At 42.5% G+C, this 19112-nt stretch overlaps 1 protein-coding gene across 2 annotated transcripts in view; it reads right to left on the reverse strand.

Moving 5' to 3' along the window:
- CEMIP (cell migration inducing hyaluronidase 1) overlaps window positions 1-19112 on the reverse strand; it is a 144164-nt gene that overhangs the window by 12249 nt on the left and 112803 nt on the right. For both annotated transcript variants that reach the window (XM_048865765.2, XM_048865764.2), the window contains exons 14-25: window positions 18337-18542; window positions 16553-16622; window positions 15584-15712; window positions 14214-14299; window positions 9901-10032; window positions 7791-7826; window positions 7528-7683; window positions 5886-6066; window positions 3785-4000; window positions 2873-3084; window positions 2238-2423; window positions 832-1036 (exon numbers count right to left, since the gene is read on the reverse strand). In XM_048865765.2, coding sequence (XP_048721722.2) covers window positions 832-1036; window positions 2238-2423; window positions 2873-3084; window positions 3785-4000; window positions 5886-6066; window positions 7528-7683; window positions 7791-7826; window positions 9901-10032; window positions 14214-14299; window positions 15584-15712; window positions 16553-16622; window positions 18337-18542 — 1815 coding nt within the window. The remainder of the gene's footprint in view (window positions 1-831; window positions 1037-2237; window positions 2424-2872; window positions 3085-3784; window positions 4001-5885; window positions 6067-7527; window positions 7684-7790; window positions 7827-9900; window positions 10033-14213; window positions 14300-15583; window positions 15713-16552; window positions 16623-18336; window positions 18543-19112) is intronic.

The following is a 19112-nucleotide window of genomic DNA, read 5'->3' on the forward strand; positions in this document are numbered from 1 at the left end:
CTGATCCTGTCAACATTTAAATGTTGCTAGTTTCACAACAAGGACATTTTTGTTTTGTGCAGTGATCTGTAGTTCATTGAGGCTTTGATCCTACATGCCTGATCCAAGTGAGAAAGGTCAAAAAGGGCTGGGTTGGGTGCAGAACATGAATCTGTCTTTCAGCACAATCCTTGATGTGCAAATGTCCACGTCGCTATTTTCATCCCCGCAGCCTGAGCTCTGTGAGCCTGAGTCAATTGACCTGGGCTCTGAGACTTAGTGCCATGGGTTTTCCTTTGCAGAATAGGCATACCCTTAGCTATGCATTCCCCCCTCTGGCATGGCTTCTGCTATTAGGCAGGCATGGCTGGCAGCCATGCAGCAGAACTCTCATCAGAGCAGGATCAAGTTCTCCTGAGCAACCTGTTGCCCTGCTCATCGCTTTGTGTGTTATGTTTCTGTGCACAGCACTCCATGCTTGACCATTAGGAGATCAAATTCTTACTGTGAAATGCAGTCTTCAGTACCCCAGAGCTATCCCCATTGCCCCATGAGTATCCAGCACCTATCCCTAGGAGGAAGGCATATCGTATCGAAAAGTAACGGTTAGGGAACACCTGCTGCAGCTTTATGTTTCTCTTCCTTTTATGAATCTCGGTTTTCTGTACTAGCTGGTGGCTGGTTTAGGTTGCTTTACACTTCTGGACCATTCAGGAAGTTATGCCCAGGGTAGAGTAGTTCTTATAGAGAGGGTCTCCACAGCTACGTGGAAGGATGCATGATAAAGCTTGTAAATTTACAAGCAAACAGAACAGCGGTAACGGAAATGTAGTAGCAACCAAGGTACTTTACCAGTAGTGAGTTAGAGAGCTTCTTAGGCATTGGCACATCTACCACTGGAGTTTCTGTGTATTTTGGATAGGCCACGGCTTCACAGTCACTGATTCCGGCCTTCTTTGGGATCACAGCTTTGATCCTTATTCTCTCGCAGCCTTGGACTGAGCAGAAGGCAAATTTCTCCTTCTCATTCTGGGCTTTGAGTTTCAGAAACAGCAGCCTGCAGACCGGGGGTGACAATGCACCAGTCATGGGGTGTTACACACCAAAACAAATAGGTCCAGGTTATAATAGAGTACATCTCGGTGCTTCGTGATAACAAATATGTAAGACAGCCATCCTAGACTGATGCTAATAGAATATTTATACCACATCACACCTTGTGTACTTATATAGCTCTAGAGGTCCGTAATTTTTACATAAATCAGTGTGTGAATATATATTTTTATTCAGAGGGGGGAGGATATTCCCTGTGAATCAGGGGTGGAGGGATAGGAGGGGAGAGCAAAAGGGAGTTACTGTAATGAGAATGGAAGTAGGGGGGCAGGGGAAGGTGGGCAGCCCATCCAGGCTGGGAAGGGCCTTCGCGGTAGCTCTGACGGCCATTCCTACAGCAGTTCCTCCATGTCTGGTGCCCTGCACTCCCCCACCAGGTGCTTGGTGCCATCTGCGCTGTTGCCCCCTGTGCCATCCTCCACCCCACCTTGGCAATTAGTGCATGTTCTCCTGCCCCTCCATCAGGCCAGGTGTCTCCACTGGGACTCATGGTGACTGGAAGGTGGCACCAGACTGGGCCAAGGAGTTCTTCCTGCTCCCCAGTGGTCAGTCCAATCTCATGCCCCACAGCCACTCCAGTCCCTCCTCCATGAGATATTGTGGGGATGGAAACGTAGATCCACATAGATATCCCGAACATATCCATTGAGGGAGCGCTAGCCTCCCTGTATTTATTATAAATATACATAACTTTCTCTCTCTATATATATAAAAAGCAGCCTCAATTTCCTATAAGAAAGAGTCCTATCTCCCAAGGGGTAAATTCGCCCTGTTCAAATCCATTAGGCAGCTATGCATCAAATATTTTTGATGCTCATAAATGATTGTGGTTTAAGATTCCTAGATCAAATTTTTGAAGTGAGAAGGGTTTTATGCTTTTTGTTTAGTGTAACTTCAGTGCTATGAACTGGGTCCTCTTTCTGCTTCTCCTTTTACCCTGCTGTGCATTCATTTGGCACTGGGAGCCATCGGAGGCAAGTGGCTGTGGCTGGGAGCACACGAATGAGTGGCAGCCACCATGAGTCAGAAGGAAACGAAAAGTTGATCAGGTCTCAAGGAATCTGTTTGTTGGTCTGGGCCAAACCACTTTCTGGTTCATATGGCTCTCTCATATCTGTCTAGTTGACCAAGAGCTATTTCCTTACCCAGTGTCCTCATCCCAGTAATAGTATCCCTTGTTAGGATATCGGTACTCCAATTTGTCCATCTGCAAGGTCCTATAGAAGGTCCCAGTTTTGTATGTTTTCTTCAAGAGACGATTGTGGATGTCTGAGAGAATGGAAAATGTTGTCCCTTTAGGATAACACAACCCTAGCTGGATCCAGTCATTCCTAAAATAGCAAAGAGCCACATTATAACAAATAATAGACACATGACTATGACTTTCCTGGGCACGTCATCAGCCAAGTTAAATAGTTCACTCTGAAATGTAACAATTTTTTCCTGGCTGGTCAACATAATTTAGCCTTTAAGAGAACATCTATGTGCTACTTAAGCAATATGGGCTACACTCATCCCTGATCTAACACCATTGGCATCTATTCACCAGGGATTAATTTGATCCTAGGCATCTAAAAAAAAAAATGTATCCGGGGGGACATAAGTAATCATGACAAATTAAAAGATGGGGCAGTTCAGAGTGGTCCTCATGGAATAATGATGTCAACCCGGAAAGAATGCCTCATGATTATTTCAGGAACATCACTCTTTAACCATTTACAGCTAACTTACTGGGTTGGGACGCTACTTTCATGGGGTAGGGTTTGGAGGGATCACTCACTTGTTGAAGTTAATGAGCCATATAGCCAGTTCCTCAGGTGCGGTCTTGTCCCAATGGATGGTATAACCTTTCTGCAGCGTTATAACTGGTTGATACTGCTGGTAAGGAGAACTTTTGCTTAAAGCCCCCTCCAAGTAGAGTGGATGACTGTGGTAGTCATTTTTGATTATTTTCATTCTCAGGGTGGCTGACTTGTAGGCCTGGATGTATATCTAGATTAGGGAAACAGTCACAGTCGGTTTAATAAGATAGATGGCTACAAATTGGCTTTAAGTATGTTACTCTGAGAACAGTTGCAGTACTTAAAACAAAGCTAAAAAAAGTCACCGCACATAGAGAGTGAAGGACTGGTTCTAGGCAGTGGTACCAGGTGCTTTTGTGGGAGAAAGAATAGTTTTGTGGTTAAGTCACAGGAATGGAAGTTAGGAGATCCAGATTCTATCTGGCCTCTACAAGAGACTTCCTATGAGACTGTGGGTAAGTCACCTAACTCAGCTGTGACACAATTTCCTCCATAAAAATGGGGAAAATAACACTTCCCTACCTTAGAGTCAGTCTGTGAAACTTAATTTATGAATGCTTCTGACATGCTTGGAGATCTTTGGATGGAAGTTGCTACAGAAGTGCAGTGTTCTTTTCATTGTTTCATATTCATGGCCTAAATTTTTTAAGTGCCTCTGAAAATGTGCCATAATATTGACAGGCAAACTCATCTCTGCGTGTAAAACCATTCAGGCAGATGCACTGCCAAATGCTATGACACCCTGAGTGTCCTATAAAAGTGCATATTTCCGAGTTCAAGATGACGTTAAGCCCTACCTTACTGGGAAATTTAAAATAGCTATAAACCGATCACCTTCTATTCCTGTACTCCCAATGCAATGCCAGTGAAGTAATGTAAATTCTTTGTACCTGTGCATAGTGCCCACTGCAGATGGCACCTCTCCAGTCTGGCACATCAATACAGTCTGGGTGTTTGATCAACCAGTTATCTTCCTTTATAAGGTATGAGCCGGGATATTCTGACACAGAGCCATCTACATCATGAAAAACTGATGTTTTATCACCATCCATATTCAGGTCATTGAACCAGGGTCCAGGTTCACCAAAGAACACTCTTGAGGTAATCTAAACAGAACAGTGACATATATTTACATACCAGAGGAGCAATTCACTGCTTAGCATTTTAAGTGAAGGACAATTCTGTGGTTGTTGGAATGACTTGAATTGTTTGATTTTAACAAGCACTGTAAAATAGTTTGGACAAGAAGCTGCATTTGGATTTGCTAGTCACTGTAGGGATGGGGAAACTTAATTGTACATTAGGGCCAATGTTTTTAAAAAATGGCCATTGATTTTGGGTGCCTCAGTTTTTGTGTCCTCAACTTGAGACATCTTAGATCTGGTTTTCAGAAGCTCTGAGCACCCACAACTCCAGCCAAAGTCAATGGAGCTTCTAGGTGCTCAGCACCTGTGGAAGGAAATCAGGCTCCGAATAAGTCAGGCTGGGTGCCCCCCAAAAAGGAGCACCCAAAATCCGTGGCCACTTTTGGCAGTGTTGGTCTTGTCAGCTAGCAGGAATGTCAGTGACATTTGCTAGAATATTTGAGTTGCCCCTTCCTTGTCTACATACTGCATGCATGGTCAGTGCTTGAGGCTAAAGCAGAGCTAAATCATGCACAGCAAAACTCTGCTTCGTCATAAGTCCTTTCCTGTTGACCATGAACGGAAAAGGTAGAGGACAAAACCACCAGCATGCTACTCCTGGCCTCCATCCTGGGGTGTGGGGTTCACATTTTGGAGGGAGGTTCAGGGAAGTTTTTATTTTATCTGACCCAGTTCATGTGTTCCTACTACTTCTTCATTTTTTTTAAATTTGTATGTTACATAAAGTTGCACTTACACTGGGAACAATCAGCGGACTCCCAGGGGACGTGGCTGCTTAAGTGACTTCTGACCAGTGGTTCTTATCCAAGTTAAATAAATTGAATGTCAAAAACCAGCCTGATGCAATGTGGCTGAGGCTGGGTTGGACACTTAGGGGGATTTTTTTTCTCCCTACCAGACAGTTGGCCAAGGATTTTTAATCAACTTCTCTCATGAAATTTTAGCATATCTGGTATTTAGTAAACATGAGGCAATCAAAATCATTCGTTCAATACACAGATGTCGGTAAATAGAGTTGCAAGGCTTGTTAAGTGGATTACACAGCTGCTAGGTACATTTCATCAGAAAGAGGGACGCTCTCAGGAGCAGCAGGCATATATTTGTAAAAGCAGATGCAAAAATACCTGTCACTCTCTCTCTCACCAGGGTTAGTTCTAACTAATTACTTGGTTAGGTTCAAACAAGCACTCAAAAGTTCACATGCTTATTCAAAGCAGATCGGAAGCTTTTTAGCTCAATTCTGCTCTGATTTACATTTGGGGAACTGATGTCAATGGAATTACCAGATGTAAATAAGAACAGAATTCAACCTTGATTCTGCTCACAGGCATGTTTCTTGGTATTTCTTCCTTCTGATTGGGCTGGAACTTTTATAAGAACAGCCTTTCTATTCACACAGGGCTGGCACTTCAACATCTTACCCCAGCTGGAACCAAAGGAGCCTTACTTTCTTTTCACCTATACTGGTTTTATTCTATTAATTTCAGTAGGATTACTCCTTGTACATGGGAATGGAATCAGGCCTATGGTAGTGCAGAGGCTCACAGAAATAGAAATGCTATTTATTTATATGTGAAACAAACTTTTGGGGAAATAGGTCTGGTTCTGGTTTGCTCTGAGTTTGTGAGAAAGTTGGGCTTGTTTATTTTTTTTATCCAAACCAGTTTTCTTATCCCTAATTTATACCTAATTTGCTAAAAAGGTGGCAATCACTGGGACTAGGTTGTTAGGTTTCCAATTCTGATGTTGGTTTTTCCCAGTGGCCATTTCCCTGAATCACATTTTTCACCATCACACTCAAGTCCAAAACCAAATGACCAGGAGCCCATTTTAAGGAATAACTCACGGGAACGTCTTCAAATAGAACGTCTGTGACATTGTTATTGGGGCAGCTCTGCCAGGCGTTGTTGAGCCGGAATGCCAGGGCACTTGTGTGGCGACCATCCAGTGCAGCAAACTTGCGAAATGTACAGTTTTGGACATTGACTGGCCCATCATAGAACTGAATCCCTCGAATTGGAAAATTCCTAAAACATAGTTGAAAAATAGAGAGAGAGGGAGATCTGGTCAGATATGCCTACGGTAACTCATCAGTCTGTATCTTCAATAATGGATAGCTACATGATGCTTGCTGTGTAGCGGACATTATTGTGCCCAGCCAGCAGGATAACTCTGAGTTAGTGCTGCTTTTGTTTTAGCCTGTGTAATCCTTCAGTTCTTCGGTCAAGGTCTCTCGTGTCTAAGCGGATCATCTTTATCTGTACTCCTAAAGGCAAGGAACATTGGATAATGCCAAGGCATTGACCTAAAAAGAAAAAATTCATGCTGCAGTCACAAACAAGTTCTGCAGCAGCCATAAAACCTGTAACCGATCAGATCTGGACTCCTCATTCTGAATCACTGCAGGGCTGAAATCCCAAGGCAGCTTTCATAGGAGCATGGAGATAAGCCGTCTGGCATAAATAAAATAAAAACTGGCTTTTAAAGAAGCAAAATACTGTTGCACTGTCTAGGATACAGTTTTAAGGTAGCTGGCACACTCGAGAGCACATTAACCCAGAGATTGTTTAGATACCAGTGGAAAGGTAGAGAAGACACATGCTTTTTCACATTCTGATTTGAGGGACTGTGATGTTTTAACCCTTTAACAGGCTTGGATAAAACATGTCAAAGATTGCTCATAATAAACAAGACCACAATCCCTTACTCACATGAGTGGTCCTTCCTCACACAAGAATTTCCCATTCAAGTGAGTGCTCCTTGCCTTTGGGAGCTCTTACACACGACTTCCACTGAAGACAAAGGACTGTAGAACGGGGTACTAAAAACATCATTTCACTGTTGGTGTAGAGGATAGGCCTACTGTGCCTCCATTGACAAGCAGAATTGGGGAATGCCATGCAGAAAGATATGGCATTCAAGCTCTTTGTGCACTGGAGGCTTCTCTTGGGGTGGTTACGTTTTTAAAAACAACAAGAATTTGCATTTGCAAAACCAACTCAGAGCACTAAGACCACGGACAAAGTCACCCGCAAAATTCACAGGCAGCTTGTAAAACATTTAACAAGGGCACAAAGATCATGCGAACCCAGCAGCAACTCTGCTTGGTCCAAAGCCCGGGCAGGGGTCCTGAAAGATTTCCTTGGTGACTGGCAGCTGATACGGGTGGAGATTGCTGCAATGCCCGATCCTTGCTGACTACATGTACACAGCTGAAAAGCCTGCCAAGTTAGCAAACTCTTCCTCTACTTTAGCCATCCCCCCAGCCCAGTTCACGAAGCGGGTATTGATGCTGTCCTGGCAGCCTGCAAGCACATGCCTGCCAGCAGCAGCTGCACAATGAGGACCTTGGGAACAAGAGACATGAAACAAAATCCTCTGTGTATAATTTCTTCAGTTTAAATTACACCAAATAGTGCTGAAAAAATATGTAAAATGAAACAAACAGAAGGGATGGGAACTGTTCACTTGTGCAGGGCAAAACTTACTGGCCTATGGGGAGAGTCCTTCCACTGTGATCCAGGCCTCCGGGCCCCCAAATGTGGTTGTCCATGGTCTCTGTCCCCACGTTTTTACTCTCACCGACAAACAGGCTGTTCTTTATTTCTTGCTTTGAACCATCGTCATGTGGGAAAGTTCCACCGCTAGGAGAGGCAAGACTGTATGTTAAAGGGGTTGCTTATGGCAAACTCTGTCTTGGAATCATAGGCAAAAGTAGGAGGATGGCAAACTAGGAATGAATAATGCTTACCTTGCCAAGGTCAGGCCAATGCCATTGTCAGCAAACCTGCAATGACAGAAAAGAGTGGGGAGATGCTTCACAAGCAACAATACAGAGCCTTTGCTTTCCCAAAGGTAGGCAATGCCAAACTGAGATATTAAAATCCTTACTGGTTTGGATACGGAAAAGGAGGGCTGGGGTTAATTAACAAAATTAAGCTCCCTTATGTTAAGTGGAGGGTGGGGCTAACTAAAAGCTTTAGCAATTTCGTTCATATTGCAGTTTGCGAAAAAAAGTTTTCTAGCATGGCTCATAAGGTGTATAGCTCAAGTGTAGTGGTAGTTTGATAGATCCTTAACTGGGATTATATCCTGCCATTGTAGGGGGAAGGATTTACTTATTGGATAGTGATCAGTCTTTCCCCCCACCCCCATCTCTGTCTACCATGATCCTTTCAAAGTTATTTAAGGAGGTCCTGTTTGTCTCTCACAAACTATTTTCTGTTATTTAATAATCCTCTGCCTTACACACATTTCCCCCTCATGTAGCTCTGTGTTTATTACTCAAGTCATATAGCCTTTCTATGCAGTAGCTTAAAAAGGGGGTAGAAGGCTCTGACTTCTGTTTCATCAGTGATCAGATCCAGATTAGAAAGAGACCTGAATCAAAACTTTGGATCAAAATGCTACTGAGCTTCGGTGATATTCAAACTCCAAATCTGGACCTGGATCTTAATTTTACAAATGGTTCCTAGTTTTATAACGGGTCAAACCAGAATGCCAGTTCCAAACACTCCCAAACTTTGAGGATGATGGAATCCAGACGCAGAGATTAATGTTATAGTCTGAGCCCGTCTCTACTGTATACTGACACAAACACCACAGTTACAACTTGGTGCTAGGATTTAAACTGTCACGCACAAGACAAAAATCAATGTAAAGCTAGGAACAGAACAAAAGCAATCTCCTTGACTGAGTCAGTAGGTGGTAGTATATTACATGCTATCTACTTTTCATTTATGATTCTTACAGCCCCATGAAACGTGCATTGTAGTTTATGTACTGCATGCCACATTAACGTTTGTTTTGTTAATGTAATGCATAGGTCTTACTGTAGCAACAGAAATGAAAATTAACTCTGTGATTATGGCAATGAAAACAAGTTACAGTTTGAAGATTGCAGCCTCAGATGCACTCAAAAGGACACTGCCAAAACCTGATAAGATGGAGAAATTTGTGCAGTATGTAGAAACTATGGTATCTCAGTAATGAATGCGAATGTCGAAATAACATGCAACTAATCTGAAAAGACAGGAATGTTAAACATTTCTGGCTAACACAGTCCATAAAGACAAATAAGAAGGCTTGATATTATATTTCTGTCCATTCTGACCTACTTTCATTCTTGCGAATCTCACTGAGTCACTAAGGCCAGTTTATAGCCAGTGGTCACTTTAAAAGGCTTGGATTATTCTAAGGTAAGGCAGTTTTTGCAGGCAAATGGATACCACATACGGGCAGACAATTGTACTAGTGTAGTGCACTGTACCCTGTAAACTAGCTTTTTACTTTTTTGCCTTGGTTAATTGAGGTTGCTATCAAGATACTGGATCAGAAGAGTATCCCAAGTTCCCAAGTGCAAAGAGAGAGTCTGTTCTGAGCAGCACAGGAAACTACTTTCAAAGAGAATACAATGTGCATTTTCCCAATTCCTCTCCCTTCCTCCTGTGATGCATAGTTTTGTGTCTGCTTCCTTGGTACTGGCTTATTCAGCACAACACTGAACCACATAAAACTGAACCATGACCTAAGCTTAGCCATGGAGGCTGGTTAAACTTATGGGGTTTTTTGTTTATTTTAAGCTCTTCATTTTTCACATAGAATGGTTTATTTGAGTCCATTTTTGCTGCCGCTTTGAAAATCTGGACAAAGTCACACTCAAAAACAATTCAACAGACTCTTTGCTTTGGACAAAACAGGGTTTGTTTGTGTAAAATAATGCCTGTGTTTTCTTAATGTTTCATTTTTATTTTAATCATGACCATATGCAAGGTGCAAAGCGATATAAATAGTCTAACCACAACTATGCTTGCCATAAACTAGGAGTTGAACTTCTAGGGTTGAAATAAGGCAAAACTCACTGGCAGCCATCCAGCCATACATCTCCACCCCTCAGCCAGGCCCCATGATCCTGGTTCTTGTACGCAATAAAGTGCTCAATTATCGCAGGTTCCCTAGGCTTTAAAGGGTCAGCGTCTTTGTGCGGACTGTATCTGTAAACACAAGAAGAGCAGAAACTTGTCAGTGGAAGGCAGTCTACCCCAGGGAGATTCGACTGCTGTACTGACTTGTTAAACATTTGGTGGGATTATTTCAGCTAAACACAGGAATTGCCAGGCTGGATCAGACCAATGGACCATCCAGTCCTGTAGCCTCTCTCTGACAGTGGCCAGTACCAGCTACCAGGAATGTGCAAGAAATGCTCCAATAGTCAGTCGTGAAATAGCCTTGTCTCAGGAAAAGTTTTCTTCCTTGAGTTAAATGTTCGTTTATGTCCTGAAGCATGACATTGTATCCTTTCTAAAACTCTTGGGGTTATTTAAAATCCTCCCTACTATAACTCTGAATATTCTTATTATCCATACAAATGTCCAATTCTTTTCTTTTAATCTTGCTCAACTCTTGGCCACATGTATATATTGTGGCAGCGAGTTCCGCAGGCTAACTGCACATTGTGTGGAAGCATTTTGAGGAGACCATGATGACATCTTTGCTGCCCCTACCATATGTCACCCAGGCCACTAATAATGAGATTTATTAGCTCACAAGCTCTCACATATGATGAAATGATGGCCTGGTGAGCACGGAGGAAAAAGGCAGAGATAAATGGAAACGGCAGTAAAGCATTTCCACAGTTGCTGTCTGTCAGCCTGCACTTGGGTGACAGCATCTGTGCAAGCCTGGATAGAAAGATGTTAAGTTGGGTGACAAGGTGGGTCAGGTAATATCTTTTACTGTACCAACTTCTGTGTAGCTGGAAAGCTCATCTCTCTCACCAACACAAGTTGGTCCAATAAGAGATATTACCTCCTCCACCTTGTCTTTCTAATATCTTGGGACTGACATGGCAACGACGACACTGCATGTTGGGGTGTCATTTATTCCTGCTCTTCGGGGGCAACTCTCCTTATCATTACTAAGTGTCTTCTGTCAAATACAATGCAGTTCAGAAAAACCTGGCAGATTAGCATCCCCGTCGGTGCCAGCAATGGGCAGCACCGAGATTAAAATTCATGGGTCAGAAATGGGGAGCGAGGCCAGGCTGTCAAATCATTAACAGATATTCAACAGCATTTTGTTTCACTTAATAAGCCATCACATCAACCTAAAATTGAGCATAATGATCATAAGGTTCCAGCAAATGAACATCACTTCGCCAGCTTCATCATTATGAAGTCACTTGGTATTCATGATGAAAGCACAGATCCTGGTGAATTCATGAGACGCTAACAAACATTCACTTTGGGATGGATTCGGTCTCATTTACACCAGTGTATGTCATAAAAACATAAGAACGGCCATACTGGGTCAGACCAAAGGTCCATCCAGCCCCGTATCCTGTCTACCAACAGTGGCCAATGCCAGGTGCCCCAGAGGGAGTGAACCTAACAGGTAATGATCTCTCTCCTGACATCCATCTCCACCCTCTGACAAACAGAGGCTAAGGATACCATTCCTTACCCATCCCAGCTAATAGCCATTAATGGACTTAATCTCCATGAATTTATCCAGTTCTCTTTTAAACCCTGTTATAGTCCTAGCCTTCACAACCTCCTCAGGCAAGCAGTTCCACAGGTTGACTGTGCGCTGAGTGAAGAAGAACTTCTTTTTATTTGTTTTAAACCTGCTGCCCATTAATTTCATTTGGTGGCCCCTAGTTCTTATATTATGGGAACAAGTAAATAACTTTTCCTTATTCACTTTCTCCGCACCACTCATGATTTTATATACCTCTATCATATCCCTCCTTACTCTCCTCTTTTCCAAGCTGAAAAGGCCTAGCCTCTTTAATCTCTCCTCATATCGGACCCATTCCAAACCCCTAATCATTTTAGTTGCCCTTTTCTGAACCTTTTCTAATGCCAGTATATCTTTTTTGAGATGAGGGGACCACATCTGTACGCAGTATTCAAGATGTGGGCGTACCATGGATTTATATAAGGGCAATAAGATATTCTCCATCTTATTCTCTATCCCTTTCTTAATGATTCCTAACATCCCGTTTGCTTTTTTGACTGCTGCTGCTGCACACTGCTTGGACGTCTTCAGAGAACTATCCACGATGACTCCAAGATCTTTCTCCTGATTAGTTGTAGCTAAATTAGCCCCCCATCATATTGTATGTATAGTTGGGGTTATTTTTTCCAAATGTGCATTACTTTACATTTATCCACATTAAATTTCATTTGCCATTTTGCTGCCCAATCACTTAGTTTTGTGAGATCTTTTTGAAACTCTTCACTGTCTGCTTTGGTCTTAACTATCTTGAGCAGTTCAATATCATCTGAAAACTTTGCCACCTCACTGTTTACCCCTTTCTCCAGATCATTTATGAACAAGTTGAATAGGATTGGTCCTAGGACTGACCCCTGGGGAACACCACTAGTTACCCCTCTCCATTCTGAAAATTTACCATTTCTTCCTACCCTTTGGAATAACTTTCTTGGAAGTGGGAGTTAGCATGGATTTATACTTCTGTAACCGAAAGCAGAATATGAAGTTAATGGAGTTATTCTCAATTTACAACAGTTCTACGCAGCACAGAATCTGTCCCAGGACATCTGATGGTCATTCAGCAACACTCTTTAATTGCTCAGCTTTTAGGGCTCATTCCAGCCTCCAAATTGGAAGGCACAAACTTTTTGGAATCAGCTCCTGTGCATATATGCCACAGCCAGTTTTCCAAGGCACATATTCTGGTATATGAAGAGGCAATATCAAACTCTCTGCTGTAGATGCTTACTGCAGCAATGGATGGGGTTCTTCTGTCGTTATAGTAAATCCACCTCTCTGAGAGGCAGTAGTTAGGTCAACCAAGAATTATTCTGTAGACCTAGCACGGTCTACACTGGGGTTTAGGTCAGCTTCTCTCTCTCCCCCCTCCTCAATTTTTTCACATCCCTGAGTGACATAACTCGGGTACCTTAACTTTCTAGTATAGAACAGTTCTCAGTAGAATTCTGAGGTATTGTCAGGGGTTTTAAAACAATCATCCTAATGGGTTGAGCTTACACTCCTCACCAATGGTCTTGTAAAATCAACTACTCTGGTTGTACCTGGCTGTGTGGGAAGTAGGAGGAGTGGTAGATACGGTGGCAGGTAGGGATAGGATACAGAGGGACCTAGACAAATTGGAGGATTGGGCCAAAAGAAATCTGATGAGGTTCAACAAGGATAAGTGCAGGGTCCTGCACTTAGGACGGAAGAATCCAATGCACCGCTACAGACTAAGGACCAAATGGCTAGGCAGCAGTTCTGTGGAAAAGGACCTAGGGGTGACAGTGGACGAGAAGCTGGATATGAGTCAACAGTGTGCCCTTGTTGCCAAGAAGGCCAATGGCATTTTGGGATATATTAGTAGGGGCATAGCCAGCAGATTGAGGGACGTGATCGTTCCCCTCTATTTGACATTGGTGAGGCCTCATCTGGAGTACTGTGTCCAGTTTTGGGCCCCACACTACAAGAAGGATGTGGAAAAATTGGAGAGAGTCCAGCGAAGGGCAACAAAAATGATTAGGGGTCTGGAACACATGAGTTATGAGGAGAGGCTGAGGGAACTGGGATTGTTTAGTCTGCAGAAGAGAAGAATGAGGGGGGATTTGATAGCTGCTTTCAACTACCTGAGAGGTGGTTCCAAAGAGGATGGTTCTAGACTATTCTCAGTGGTAGAAGAGGACAGAACAAGGAGTAATGGTCTCAAGTTGCAGTGGGGGAGATTTAGGTTGGATATTAGGAAAAACTTTTTCACTAGGAGGGTGGCGAAACACTGGAATGTGTTACCTAGGAAGGTGGTAGAATCTCCTTCCTTAGAAGTTTTTAAGGTCAGGCTTGACAAAGCCCTGGCTGGGATGATTTAATTGGGGATTGGTCCTGCTTTGAGCAGGGGATTGGACTAGATGACCTCCTGAGGTCCCTTCCAACCCTGATATTCTATGATTCTAAGTACCAAACCCACCAATGAGATTCATGGAGAGTGTCGGACTGCAACGGTACAGGTAGGCCACACCCTATCAATGGCAAGGAGAAAGTGGAGCCTTTTGCTCATTAAGAACTTTATACAACACCTACTGACAACAATGAAGACATTCCCATTGACTTCAGGGGGAGCAGGATCCAGCCCTCAAACTGCGTTATACACATAACTTTCCAAATAAAACCATGGACAGTGCATTACCTCCCAGAAATCAGTGTCAGGAAAGGTCTTTTGTCCTTAGCAGATGCTGGTGTAGTTTTGACTCCATTATCAATGATCATGCCAGCCTGAGGAGGAAAAGAAACTTTGTGATGTATTTATGCACTTTAAAATTATGACGTAGTTTAAAGTTTCTGAGCCAAATTTTCAGCTGTTGTAAAACACCAGGTTTTTTTTTTTTTGAAGTCAAAGGCATTATCCTGATTTACACCAGCTGAGGATCTAGCCTTCTACATTTAAAACACTACCTAGACCAACACCAGTGAAAGATGGTGCAGCATTTAAAGTACGTGGCAAAGATTTCTGAGATGGATCAGAATTTTTGTTAAACTTGTCCTGATCATTTAAGCAAAACGTCACTCTCTTCAAAGTCACTAGCTGTCTCTGACTTGGGTACCAATCCAGGTGCCTTATGCTTTTGGAGAATCTTTAGCTAACAACATGGCTCTCCAGAAAAATATTTGTATTTCTTTAGAGTTGTTACCACTCCAGTTGAAGATGAATTGAAATACCAGCTCCTTGCTAAGTAAAAATCCATTCCCATTGATACTCAAGAAACCTGGCTGCGAAATCCTGCCCAGAAGTGCTGCTCCTAGAAGACGTGCATCTGAAAATTGTGTCATAGTATCAGCCACTCGTTGTGTCCTATAATGCATCATTTCAGCATGGACCACTTTCAAGGTTACTGGTTCTGCAAGTGGCATGAGAAACAGGAGGACTGTCCACTCTACCACCTTCTGTCTGCAGCCCCTTAAAAAGCCCCTTGTGTTTTCCAGCACCTGTTCAGCTCATCTAACTAGCCAATTACATACATGCTGCAATCTAAAGACATTCAGTAATAGATGAAGGCTCAGGAGCTCAGTGTACAGTTTCCCAGGGTAGTATGTTTGGGCTGAATAAGTAAACAGATTTAGGAAGTGATTAGACTGATCTTATATTATTTTATGTACCAGATGCTATTTGATCAATGGCTAACACAGGCAGCAGTGATCTATAATCAGGCAAGCTGCCAAAAGATGCGGCTAAGGGCACCATTTTAGAAGAGCGAAAACAGACAGATGACCTGGTAGAAAGGAGTGAAAGTAAGATCCTCTTATCTCCCAACGTCCCATGAGAAATTTTAGCTTTTAGCTCAAGAATAGTAAAGTGAATCCAATGTAAACAGAATCTGTAATTCTATTATCCCAGCAAACAAGCCACTTTGTTTGTAGATACAAATGCTGAAAATTAGTTTGCAATTGCTTATAGTGAATCAGAAATCACAGCACTTAATAGCTTGCAGACTCAGAAAGCTGGAGAGATCAAGTGGTGTTTTTAGACAGGAAGATAGTTTTCATTGCGTGCAGACTCACTCGGTAGTTGGAATGTGCCCGATTGTTGTAGAATTTTCCCATTGGAATGTGCTCAGTGTAGCCTGGAGAATACATTCCTTCTGAGGGGCCTGTAGGCACATGGTGAAAAACAAACCAAAACCCTGTTTCCTGCAAAAGGGAATACACAGCGTGAGCCTTCACTTGAACTTTACAGGTCTACATTAGTACGGGGGCTTACCAGGAAATAATGCAAGGTGAAAGCCAGCAGATTTCAGGACACATAACAGTAGCTGGTATTGCCCTGTATCTATATACAAAAGACACCCCCCCTCCCCACACACACACATATATGAAAGCAGTTAGGGCCAGCATTTTCAGGGCACCTCAAGTTAGCCTCCAACATCCATACTGAGGCACCTAAATGTAAACTGGCCTGACTTTCAGATGTGCTGAGCACCCACAAACCCTACTTATATCATTGAGAGCTTCAGGTGCTCAGCACCTTTGAAAAATCAGGCCACTGATTCAGGTGTCCAAAATTGAGATAGATGCCTACATTGAAGCCTGGAGATTTGGAAACTTTGGGCCAAATACTTTAGTTTGTTTATTTTGTAATTGAAAAAAATAAAAGACAATTGAGCTGAGTTAGAATTTCTGTAGATTTGCCATTAGGATGGATTTAAATGTCACAGCCCTACATACCATTCATGTACTGGGCTTAGGACTGTGCCTGTCCCCAATAGGAGCTTTGCCATTGACCTAATGGAATAGGCGGGTTCGGTCTTTAATTTATACTGGCTCTGGTTTGGGAATTTTGTTAAAAGTAATCCAGATCTGCAAGCCTGAACTACAGCAAATGACCAGAAGTGGGGAAGTGAAGGCGAGGGAGATTGCATTTGAAACACTAGCTGCATCAATGGCCTGAGCAGTGGAAACAGCGAGAACCAAAAGTTGCAGGGCTACTACAGTTGCTCTGAATTTTCCCAAAGAAGAAACCTTTATACTCACTTCGGATCCTGCAGCTGCACAGTTTATAAGGTTGTTATGTGGATTGGCCATCCAGAAGGTGGACACAGCACTGCAGATGGGGAACAAAGATGACCATGAAAATGACACCTGAAGCGCACACAAAGGAGTTAGCATTCCAGTGCATACAGTACAGGCAGGTCAGATCACAGAGCAGATAAGCTCCTGCCCTACGGGGTGTAGCAACTGGGGTTTCTTTTTGTCTCATCATATCACAGCTGTTACCATCATCTGCAGATGCAGCAAAATGGTCTTATCTTTAAAGACCTCAGGAATTAAATGAAGAATTTCTACTGAAATCCCAAACCTGGTGTGAAGCTGTTAGCTGTCAATTATATTTCATGATAAGGTGAATGTGTCATAGACAAGAAAAGCCCTACAATGGGGCTCCAGGTTCCCTGGAGACTGGTTTAGCCAGGGATTTGACAAAGTGTTTCTATGGGCTTTTCATAGCAACCCCCTAGCATCTGCTCTTTCCACATGCTACTGTGCTTCACTACCATCCCCCACTGGCTTCTCAATCCATGGCCAGATTCTCATATCCATCCTTAGGCTGAATATTCCCACTGAAATCAATAGGACTATTCACAGAGTAAGGTACAAGGAAACATGGGTAAAAGTGGACAGAATCTGGCCCTATAATTTTATTTTAAAAATCCAGTAAGAAGCTGGAAGGAAAAAAAAAGAAAAAGAAAAAAAAAGAGTTAGCCCTCTGATGTCACAAGGCCTACAACTTGCTGTTAGCTAGTCGTAGTTACCAGAGAAACTCTAGCTCCAGACTGTGTGCATTGATTGTGGGGGGTTCATGTTTCTCCTATACTTCACCTAAGTCTGTCTTTACAGAGTAATGAGATAAACTGCAAAAAGAACTCTTGCTAAATCCTTTTCATTTCAACCACTACCGAGATCCATCCCATAAATCTGCCCCTGTTGAGGTTTTGTGGATCTGAAAAGACATATTAGAGGATTGGATCTTGCAAGATGGGAGATGAGGTTGCTTAGCACCTTCTAATTGGCACTCAGCGGTTTGCCAGGCTGGGCTTAGAGTTTGCCTCAAATAGAAACGGGCTTTAAGAACTTTCATGCACTCACTTATGTACGGATTAGTAGTCGGGACTCTATGCTTAGGCAATCTTTGATATTCCATAGTCATGTTCAAAGGTCTTGCTGAACTACATTGAATTCAACTCTTTGGTTTGAGTTTACTCCCTGTACAGTATATGCCAAGTGGATGCAAAATACAACTGTTGGGACAGATTCTGCCACCCTTCCTCACGTTGAGTAGTACCCTTACTCCACAAGGAATTCTGTTGTAATCAATGGGAGTAGTTGCAGAATAAAGTACAACTCAATATGAATAAAGATGGCAGAGTCTGTCCCATTCTGAATTTAATAGCATTTTATACGCACATATTGGTGGTATAAATGAGATGCAAGGCAATGCAGTGTCAGGGCCATTTGTCTTCATATTGCACTTTGAAAGGGATGCATGCAATAATATCTGTGATAACAAGCACTTTAGTTGACCTTACACTAAAAATACTAAGCAAAATTATACCCTGCATGTGTAAATGTATAAATAGCATGGAAACATCCTGCAGAGACAGCCACCCTATCTTTTTGAGCACATGGCCCATATTCCTGAAAGCAGCGTACTTAACTATATACACCCAATCCTGTGTTTCATGGATAAAAAAAAAAAGTCAAATCCTACAAGGCAAGGGAAAAAAAAAACAAACAAAAAACAAAAAAGATTTCCCACTTACTTGCAATCCTGCCTGGGTTTGGGGATGTACCCTGGGTATGCCCCTTCTGTAATCATCTTGCACATTTTACTGTCTCGGTCAGATGGCAGGAGAGTGCTAGGTTTAACGAGCAGTCCAAGGCAGTGATCAAATGTGTTGCGTTCCTCTGGCCCATCCTCAGTAAAGAAGCAGTGTCCCAGGGTGTTGTAGCCCACAACATCCTTAATCTGCATGTACAAAAATGGAGCTGCATTCAGTTTTAGTTTTCTAGCCACTTAGAGATAATAATAATAATGCTATTAATTATTATTATTTTACTGTGGAGACTCAGTCAGAGGCCCTATTGTATCAGGAGCTGTACAAACACATTCAGCATAAAGACGGTCCTTGCCCCAATGAATTTACATACTAAGTGACAGTGTAAGCTTTTAAGATTTAATTAGAATTTGCCATTTCATATGAAATGCTAATCACACTCTGCTGTAATCTGCATGTTGAGCAAGTGATAATATCATAATAAAAGACAAAAGACGAAGAGACAGGAATGGGGGGGACGGGGACATCAGATGTTTAAGCCACATCTGGGCTTATTCATCTTTGTGCAGTTACACAAACAGCAAAGTTGATGGACTAAAATGTATCCCCTGAAGTGAAAAAAAAATATTTTTCTAGGCTATCAGAGATGCTGCTAGTTGTTTACTGGACAGGCTGGATTGTTTTAAGTCTGACCTGACCCTTTTTCCAACTGATGACAAGAGCTTTACTTGAAATTGAAACAAGCCAGCTGGTGTTAATCA

This window comes from Caretta caretta, chromosome 10 (assembly GCF_965140235.1).
Source record: "Caretta caretta isolate rCarCar2 chromosome 10, rCarCar1.hap1, whole genome shotgun sequence".
Lineage (NCBI taxonomy): Eukaryota > Metazoa > Chordata > Testudines > Cheloniidae > Caretta > Caretta caretta.